The sequence below is a fragment of the Lineus longissimus genome, chromosome 8 (genome assembly GCF_910592395.1).
Source record: "Lineus longissimus chromosome 8, tnLinLong1.2, whole genome shotgun sequence".
NCBI classification, from domain to species: domain Eukaryota; kingdom Metazoa; phylum Nemertea; class Pilidiophora; order Heteronemertea; family Lineidae; genus Lineus; species Lineus longissimus.
In genome coordinates, this window is record NC_088315.1 from 10,241,297 (window position 1) to 10,252,180 (window position 10,884).

Genomic DNA, 10,884 nt, shown 5'->3' on the forward strand with positions numbered 1-10,884 from the left:
TTTGAAGTAAAGTACGTAAATCGAGAAGAGGACGTTTTCTTTGTCTGCAATGAAATGTCACAACTGTCTCCGCCGACGTTGTCCTGTATGTCCTAGGTCTCATTAGGGAGTGTTTTTTTTTATTCATGCGCGGCCAAGCCTTAACCGTAGTTCCTAAAATCATTGATTTCTCGGTCCTTACAGTATGTCAGTGTTGATTCAGCAGTTGTTTTGGCAAAGACATGTTTTTTTGGAGTTTCTGAAACCTAGAGCGCTACTCAATAGGCGGCTAACAAGAAACTATTGCCATTTGGGATGGTGAACAGAGCTAGGAGCAAATGCGACGCTTATGATTTATTTAAAGTAATAAAATGCCCGATTTAACATCCTGCAGAATCAGGGGAATCGGGCGTTTCCAGTGATATACGACACAAATGGGTTGTCCTCATGCATTCACTTTGGAAACGCATTTTAAAAAAGATGTTACGTCCTGTTAATGGGGACGTCATCATCGCGTACATTTGGGAAAAACTCCCTAACGAGACCCTAGCAGACGATTTTTAAATACATGATGTCCCACACCCGCACTTCAGTGGCGCCTGTGTGAATAAATCTACTTGTGTGAATGGTCAATGGCTCATGACGTCATGAAATAATTGCGTCACGAGGAAGGAAACAATGGGATTCACGTCCGACGTGTTAACTGTGGGTGCGGTGCGTCGTGAATACAGGATCGGCCAACGCGCGGCCCGTATGGAATGCGACAAACTGTACCGGAACCAGAATTGTCATGGGTCCGCACAAATTTTTTCAGATTCGATGGACATGATGGATTATATGAATTTTGTTTACACTTTATACATACGTAACCATTACACTCACTACGTTGTGTGAGTTACAATTGTTTTAAAAGTCGAAAAAAGCTGAGGTGAGATGAGATTGACCCAGCGGACGGCACCACTCAAATGCATGGATTCGCCTTCACTGCTCACGTGCATTGCATTGGCTCACGTGCATTGCATGCTACACATTCAGAGACAACTGCATTGCCATACATTGATGATTGGATTTTCCTACCCTCCTGTCCGTGTCTGGTCGGGCTGGTCAATGCTCGCTTGCTGCCTAGGGCAAGGTCTTCCTGCTGCAAGCCACTGCGCGGGTCACTGTCACAGTGTAAGTGTGACTGTCAGTGACAGGAGGGGAGGAGGGGGGAAAGGCTGCTCAGCCTTTGTTCTGCTTGTCCCAGCCGATGGCGGGAATGTCCAAGACCTGGACAAGTTGACAAATGTCGTCCTTATAAAAGCAGAATTTCGATTCGCACTGCATCACTGTGCATCACTAAGCTTGTCTAAGTCAACACGATCCCAGTTGGGGTTAAAATTAGTCCCTCTTCTGCGAAAAGCCAGACGATCCAACTCAAACTGCAGCAAATCATCATCGTCATGTTGAATTGCGAAGTCAATCAAATGGCGCGCCATGTTGATCAGTGTATGTTTCCATAACAACCACTAGGACGCGGTGCCATCTATGAGTGACGTCAGCAATTACGTCTCGTTCCCGGTCCGCGAATGCGAAACCCATTTTTGCCCGAGAACGGGAACAATATCGGAAATAATTCTCGGCGGATCCGTTCTCGGTCGAGATAGCAAAAGTCACTATTTAGTAATATTACCAGGTGACATTATGGGATGTTCGTTTTTCTAGCCATGCGTTGCATTGTCTGTATAAGAAATGTCAAAAGATACTAAAAGAATCACTTTAGAGCAAAGAAAATAATGTATACTGTGGAGAGGCCTTAGCCATAGGGTCTTTGACATCCGTAAGTGTGTGTTGATATACCATGTAGCCTGCAGAACAATCCATCGTCATGTAGCCCCGGGAAAATAGCTTCAGTTTAGCTTAACCATGTTATCTAAGATTGATATGCAGAAGAAGCACATGTAGTTCATTTAAAGCGATTTAATATTAGACCGGTATTATTTACCAGACCGTGGGATCTACATTTTGAAGGAAATCGGTCTTGTTGACCCAACCCTCGGATCTCGAGTGAAGGAAATCGGTCCTGTGTACACGACGGTCGGGTGACCAATACTGAAATTTTTCACTCCAGACCCGATGCCGTCGTGTCTCGAGTGAAGGAATTTGGTACTATTCAACCGGCCGTCCGGCGCAAGTCTGCTGATAAGGTTGCTGTTCGAATTCTGATAATTTTGATTGAAATTGGGCAAAATTGGTGAATTTTTATCCAACCGACAGGCCCGCTTGACCTACATCCGCCGCCCTTTCCCTAATTTCCCACTCACTAACCCTAGTGGCGGCTTCGGGAATGTTGGCCACCCGATGTCGTCATCAACTGAGTTGTCGGGTCAATAGCGCAGAAAATCTTCAGTCAAGACACGACGGTCGGGCGAATAATAACTTTCTTAATATTAAGTAGTGTTCATTATTGTTTATTTCAGAAAACCACGCGCACATACAGTATGTAAATAAAGAACACGTAGTGTGTGTATAGGAAAAGACACAAGACTTTCGTTTCATCATTGAGCAACAAAGAAATGACTGGCCCGCTCTACACACATGAGTTTAGGTTTTCCCCTTGGTCTTTTCGTTTTCCTGATAAATTAATCTGGGGCTTGTCTGGCAGTCGTTTTTTTCATCTAATCTTAGTCTCATTCGCCTTTGTTTGATTAGTTGGCTCACACTGTGCGCAGGGGGGGGGGGAATGAACTTTGATGCCTGTATAGAATTATCTAAAATTTTGCATGATTATTTTACAATTGTTTTTGACTTTCCAGAAAACTTTCATTGGTGATGGTGGTGGCACCAGCAATCGTCATGATGGCCAGTCTTCCAGCACTGTTGGAGTCGTAGAAACCACCGACCCTGTTGACGTCACAGATAATTCAGACGATCATAAAGCTGAGCAGGTGAGAACGTGCTACGGGGTTACCCTTGGACAAGGAATGAGGTGATGAAGCCATTGCTCATTGTAACAAGATACAATGAATATTGTCTTCTTCGAAGTCGTGTAAAACACTTCAGTGGTATCGTACGATCTGACACACCAAACCCTCTTCCTGGCCCCCAAAACATGTGACTAACGTTCCTGTAGCGAGTTTTTTCGATGAAAATGGTAAAGAAGGGGGCTACGACCTCACTTGGTGGGTTCGTTTCTGAACTCCAGATAAAATATTCTGCATTACAACAAGCAGTAATAGTGCTGAGAACAGACAATGCCTTTGTCATCACCAAACATTGTCAGGTGACAAATGCATTTGTGAATATTGCCGAAACCTTCACACGGAAAAGTTGTGTTCACGTTGTGAAACTTTTAATGATTGAATTGGAGATATAAAAGTATTTTGTCCTCATTTATTACAGCACCATTCTAAAGATCTGTGGTTTGAATCCCACTCAGGGCAACTTAATTTTTTTCGTATTTCTGATATATCTTTATTCTTTGAACCATGATTAAGTGTTAATTAATATTGTAAAACCATTCAACGCTAATTACTGTCTAATACTCATCATGTAGAGGGTTTAAGGCCACATGGTTCGCGCTTGTACAGAGAATCGGGGATCCTCGATACCTCAATTGGTGCATGTAGAGCAGGCACTCGACCAGCAATGTGAAGATCTGTCATTCAAATCGCAGTCAAAATAGCTTGACTTTTTCTGTATTTCTTATGTTTCTATTTAAAGCACTACAACTATCCAGTACGGGGATGCCGGGAGTTGAGTAATCAAGAAGTACAGGCGGTTGACAGTTGTTGGTATGGACAGGACATTGATATTAATGAAACAGATCATCAGGAAATCCTGTCATTGAAACCAAACACAGCCGTTAATCGTTGTCTTGTATGGAAGTTGCTGGACTTTCTGGTGGGAGATAGAAGGTGCCTCGTCTTCCATTTTAAGAAAGTAAAAGAAATTTACGATTGTAAGTGTTGTATCTCTCTCAGGGATTGGTATTATCCAGACACTTATTTCAAATCTTTGGAATGGTTGGTTGTACCAATCGATGCTACAGATGTAGGAGTGTTGCAGAAAACTGCGAATATGGGACACCTGGTGATACTTCTTTATGATATAAGGAATAAAAAGCGATATTTCATTGAACCAAATGGTATGCACAGTCAGTATAGGTTGGATTGGTTAGATCAATTCTTCTTGAACAGAAAGAAATTCAAAGAGGATGATGTTGACGTAACTAGTTTTGAGCACCATGATCTTGAGCACTGCGTGCAGTCGGGTGGTCAGAAAGATTGTGCCATTATTTGCCTGATGTCTCTTTTCCTGCTCATGAATAACAAGGATCCTTCATTGTTCAAACCTGAAAATATAAATTGGGCAAGATATGGACTAGCGTATGTAGGTTTAAAGCTACCAATATTGGCAACCCCATTTACTTCCATATTTGAATCTATCCAATCTGACTGCTGACAATTTGGCCTTGACTTAAATGGCAGCAATAATCATGTGGTATGGGGCTGCAATAGTTTATAAGTTATATTTTGAACAAAGTGTTTCCAGGTTGCTCAGACCAATGCATTTATGTACTTGATGGGTTTCACCGTGCTTGTTTCATTTTGTTAGTTTTTGGCTCACCGTCAGGGGAGTCTATACCATAGCCCGCACTAACATTGGAATAACGCTAAAAGCAGTATACTGCCCTGAGACTGTGTATTTTAGGTGTAAATAAATGCACTTGTATAAACACAGACATGACATGTCAGCCGGCTTTTTCAAAAGAGGGAGATTGAACATGAAAACAAGACAAAACATAACATAAAATTTGCATCAATCGATATTAAAACTTGACCAGAGCCTACATCATCGCAATGTCTTGGGCTAGCTAGTAGAAATCCGAGAATGTCTGATTTAACGAGCAGAAAATGTTAGAATCACGGTGCTGCCCTAAACACGCCCACTTTTCTGTGTTGTGACTGTGTATTGACTATTGTGAATTTTGTGTGTTCCAACGCTAACCCTAACCCTGATAACCTCACCAGTTGCTCAAAAACTGCATTGATGGTTCGGTAAAGGTAGGAAATATAATGATATTACATGAAACATGGCTTTATATTGAAATAAAAGTTTGTTCATATGATATAAAGTCACTTAAGCTAAGGACACTTTAACTTTGTCACATCCTTCCTCCTTGTCTGTTTTAACACTTTCTCTGATTTCATTTGTGATTTATCCCAAGGTCTATTGTTTTTCTGTTACAAAGGAGATATGTAGTGTTCCTTTATGCATGGAAAACTGGTTTGAATGAGTTATTTTTTAACAAAAACAAATGATGTGGAAGACAAAATTGTGACTGTCCTTCAGAAAATGGCATTTTCAACTCGTTCGGCACCACCAACAACCGAGAAAAATGTAAAAGACCGTTGGTCTTGAATTAGATCTGTGCAGAATTGGGAATATATCAGGAAATTGTCCCAGTGGATGAGGTGATTTTAGGCAATTCTTAGGCGTATTGCATTAGGTCTTATTTTGGCCCTTTTTGACCGATCTAACCCTTATATTTTCTGTAATTCACACTGAACAACTTACTTTTAGTCCGTTTCATCATTTGTAATCCCCTCATACCAAAAACAGATAAAAAAAACTATAATTCATTAATTTTAGGTTTTTCGGTTGACTTTAACTGAAAATCCTTATAGACCCCAACCCTTAGTACCTGATTTATCAGTCGAATATGGCAAATATACTTTTTTTGGTGGAAATGATCTGGAACAATCATTTATTCATATAAAGCTGGTATATATGTCCATCGCACGGTAAATTTGTTTTTAATTGAATTTTTTTGAAAATAGCCCCAAAAAGTACCCCGCCCAATATTGAAAGGGTCCATTTGAACCCTCCAAACGTAGTCGATTTGCACCGAATGCTAAATAATGTTGAGATCTATGCCCTACCAACAAAATATGATGAAATGAAAACATTCGTAATGATTTTAGCTGTAATTTCAGCCATTATCTAAAGAGCCCCTTCCGCCGCCTCTTTTCTGTTATATTCCTGATGGAGACAAGTCTTCAGAGTGCTGTCCCAATCAATCAACAAGATAGTCTCATAGAGATGATATTTATAGAGACAAGTATTCAGTGTGCCCTCCCAATAAGTCAACAAAATGTCGCATGGAGGTGTCACTTATGGACACATGACTGTCTTGTCTCAATCAGACAACAAGATTGTCATTAAGAGATTCCCTTTTGGAGGCAAGTCTTCGATGTGCTGCCCCAATCAGCAAGGTGTCCTCATATAGATGTCACTTATGGAAACATAGTCTTGTCTCAATCAGAATACAAGATGGTATCAACAAGATGTCCCTTTTGGAGGCAAGTTTTCAGTGTGCTCTCGAAGGGATGCCACTAGAGACAGGTCTTCAATGTGCTGTCACAATCAGCCAACAAGGTGTCCTCGTACATATGTCACTTATGGAGACATGTCTTGTCTCAACCAGACAACTAGATGGTCTCAAAGACATGTCCCTTTTTGAGGCAAGTCTTTATTGTGCTGTCGAAGGGATGCCACTTATAGAGACAAGTCTTCAATGTGCTGTCACAATCAGCCAACAAGGTGTCCTCATACATATGTCACTTATGAAGACATGTCTTGTCTCAATCAGGCAACTAGATGGTCTCAAAGACATGTCCCTTTTTGATGCAAGTCTTCAGTGTGCTCTCGAATGGATGCTCCATAAGCAATATCTCTTTGAGAACATCTTGGTGTCCGATTAGGACTGCACACCGAAGACTTCCCTCCATAAGGAACGCTCTAGACTCTACGAGAAAATATTGTTGACCGATTGGGACACCACACTGAAGACATGCCTACATACCTTTGAGACCACACCGAACACATCCATTTGAGACCCCCTTTTTGTCTGATCAGGACAGCACACCATAGTCTCCATAAGTGACATCTCAATGAGACCACCTTGTTGTCTGTTCGGTGCAGCACGCACACTGAAGATATGCGTCCATAAAGGACATCTCTATGAGACCATCTTGTCTGATTGGACAAGACAAGTCTCCAAGAGTGACATCTGTATGAGGACACCTTGTTGGCTGATTGTGACAGCACATTGAAGACTTGTCTCCGTAAAAGACATCCATTCGAGAGTAAACTGAAGACTTGCATCAAAAAGGGACATGTCTTTGAGACCATCTAGTTGTCTGATTGAGACAAGACATGTCTTCATAAGTGACGTATGTATGAGGACACCTTGTTGGCTGATTGTGACAGCACATTGAAGACATGTCTCTATAAGTGGCATCCCTTCGACAACTCACTAAAGACTTGCCTCAAAAAGGGACACGTCTTTGAGACCATCTAGTTGTCTGATTGAGACAAGACATGTCTCCATAAGTGATATATGTACGAGGACACCTTGTTGGCTGATTGTGACAGCACATTGAAGACTTGTCTCCATAAAAGACATACAACAAGGTGGTCTTACAGAGATGTCACTGTGATACAAAGAAGAGTCACAGAAATGAACTTTAGCCTAGTGAAAAAGATAAAAGACAAGGCGATAGATTTCAGGTCATTTAATTATTATTATCTGCTCTGCTCATTGCCCACACCAAACCCTTATTCAAGACTTTAAAATCATTAGAAGTAACAGATATACACACTCTACTACAAATGAATTTTCTACACAAATTTTTCAATAATTGCGATCTGGGTTACTTCATGAACTGTCAAAGTCTTAACGCAAAATTTAATGAAATTCTACTATATTTGGAACGCTTAAAAAAGGAAAATTTTGCATACACCGCTATCTGCCTCCAAGAAACCTGGATCAAAGACAAATCCCTTGCTAATTCCCTTTATAAAATCCCTGGTTATACTGCTGTCCACCAACAAATAACCTGCTCCGCTCATGGAGGCCTTACAATTTATATCAAAGAGGGCTATGATTTTAATATACTTTCAAACTTACCAACTCATACCTCATGGGAAAATCTATTTATTGAAATCAAAGGGAAGTCAACTAACCAAAGTAGAATAATCCTAGGAAACATCTACAGGTTGCCACAGCACAAAAACGAAAACTATTATCAATTTATAAATGAATTCAGCGAGCTGATGGTAAATTTCAAAAACATGAATAGCGAATGCTATTTAGCAGGAGATTATAACATTGATCTATTGAAAATCAAAGAAAAAAAGGCGATCAATGATTACATCGACAACTTATTCACACTATCAATCTATCCAACAATAACCCGACCAACGCGAATAACCCCACATAGTGCAACTCTCATTGACAACTTCCTATGTCGATTCTCAAAGACATTCACAACACTATCAACTGGTATATTAAACCATCGTTTTTCAGACCATCAACCTTACTTCCTGGAAATAAAAGATGACCGGAAGATTTGCAATGAAACTAACAATCCTAAACACATTCAATTCAGGAAATTCAACACTGAAAATATTATGAATTTTAAAAGAACTCTAAGTGTAACCCTAGCAAATCTCCATCATGATCCAACTTGGTCAACGCTGAGCATAAATGATAGCTTCAATAAATTTCATACCATAATTACCAAGTGCAAAGAGAAACACTTTCCACTGATATCTGTTAAGTTTAATAAACATAGACATAAAAAGGAACCCTGGATTACAAGCGCTCTTGTCAAATCAATTACGAAAAGGGACAAACTCTACAAAAAACTTAAAGGAACTCCAAGAAACTGTCAACTCTATGAAACAAGACATAATCAACTCAGAAATTATAATAAGATTCTAAGACGACTCATTCATGGAGCAAAAAGGTCATACTACACTGAGCAATTCAACAAATGTGCGAATGACAGCAGAAAAACCTGGTCAAATATAAACTCGATCATAAAGAAAAAATCAAACAATAAGGGTGAACAAATACCAAGTTCGTTCAGTGTAAATAATGTACAAACAACCGATAAAACAGTTATAGCCAATGGTTTTTAATGACTTCTTTGTAAATATCGGTCCTAAACTTTCAAAAAACATAAAGCCTATCACCACTGATTTCAAACATTACCTTGATAATCAAAGAGATAAGACCTTTCAATTTACGAAAATAAACCGAATGGATATTGCTAAAGTAATTGACAATCTAAATCCGAAACCTAGCAGTGGCTGGGATGGTATATCCACTAAACTCTTAAAAATGTGCAAATTTGAAATTCTTGACATTGTCACAGCTTTAGTAAACCGCTCTCTTGAATCAGGCATTTTCCCAGACAATCTTAAAATAGCAAAAGTTATTCCGTTATTTAAAAAAGGGGAAAAAGATTCATTTAACAACTACCGGCCAATATCCCTTCTTCCATCAATCTCAAAAATCTATGAAAGAATCATACATGATCAACTCACTAAATATCTCGTCGACAACAAAATAATCTTTGAAAGTCAATATGGTTTCCGAAAAAAACCCTCAACAGACCTCGCCGCAGCAGAGTTAATTGATAGAATAACTAAAACCTTGGATAACAACAAGAAATCAATTGCCATATTTATGGATCTGTCCAAGGCTTTCGATACATTGGATCATAATATCTTATTACATAAACTTAGCCTTTACGGTCTTACTGACTCTGCTCTAAATCTCATGAAAACTTATATATCCAACAGACTGAATGAATGAAAAGCATTTATAGGCGGCGCCTTTCCATGAGCCTGATCAAGGTGCCACCCCGTTCAAAACCGAAAACATCATTCAGAGAAGTGCTTCTTAAAAAGCCACGTCTTTAGCTGAAGTTTGAAACTGGTGATATTTTGGCATGCCTTGACGTGGCCAGGGAGGGCGTTCCAAAGAACAGGTGCACAAGACGAGAGACTCCGGTCGCCTAGCCGAGTTCGGGTTCTTTTGACGGAGACCCGATCAAGCCCAGAATACCGCGTCTCTCGTCGGCCAGGTGCAGCACTCAAAAACCCATCGAAATATTGTGGTGCAAGACCGCTATAGATCTTATAAGCAGTCAGCGAGATCTTGTACTCGATCCTTGACCTAACAGGGAGCCAGTGCAATTGCCGAAGGGCAGGGGTTATGTGCGCAGATTTCCTAAGACGGAGGACAATCCTGGCAGCCCAGTTCTGAATACGCTGGAGTGGAGCAATGGTACTTTCATGGAGACCATGCAGAATGCCATTATTGCAATCTAACCGGGAGCTGACCAATGCGCAAACCAAACGCTCTGCGCTAGCTTGATCGAGGTACTTTCTTACACGACCGATGTTGTAAAGGCTTGCACTAGCTGCCCTGCAGATGGAGGAGACCTGTTTCTTCATGGTCATATTTTTATCCAGCCAAACGCCCAAGTCCTTCACACAATCCGATTCATGAATGTCCTGACCGTCAACCACAATGGACGAAATAGAGCCAGTCCTTCTGGAGGACACAAAGTTTGCCATGTCGGTCTTAGGTGCGTTTAGAGCAAGTTTATTGTCCATTAACCAATCTCCAATGTCACTGATGCAGTCCTCTACGTGAGAGAGTACCTGAGCACCGTCCTCCTTGTCACCACAGCGAAAGCTGTCCATCAGCTGATTATCATCAGCGTACATCTCAAAGGTGATCCTCTTCTCAGACGTCAATATGTTGATTTCTCTGGTTACACCTCCGACCATGCTGTCATTAAAACGGGTGTACCCCAAGGGTCGATCTTAGGGCCTCTCCTTTTTACCATTTACATCAATGATCTAAACAAAGCAAGTAAATTCTTCAATTTTATAATGTTTGTGGACGATACAACTTCACTTAGCGAATTACATTCTTTCTCTACCAAGGTAAACCACATATTAAACACCGAGCTATTAAACATAGCAAACTGGTTAAAAGCAAATAAATTATCTTTAAATATCTCAAAAACTAAATTTATGATCTTTGAACGAACACACAAA

General features: G+C 40.4%; 1 protein-coding gene across 1 annotated transcript; it reads right to left on the reverse strand.

Annotated features, from left to right (window-relative positions):
• Positions 1–9,696: 9,696 nt before the first annotated feature.
• On the reverse strand, positions 9,697–10,611 carry LOC135492578 (uncharacterized). Its single transcript, XM_064779122.1, has one exon. The coding sequence runs from the start codon at positions 10,609–10,611 to the stop codon at positions 9,697–9,699; it is 915 nt and encodes a 304-aa protein (XP_064635192.1).
• Between the last annotated feature and the right edge of the window lie 273 nt (positions 10,612–10,884).

Excerpts from the sequence above, each read along its gene's own strand:
- LOC135492578 (XM_064779122.1), bottom strand. The coding sequence starts at position 10,611 with ATGGTCGGAGGTGTAACCAGAGAAATCAACATATTGACGTCTGAGAAG.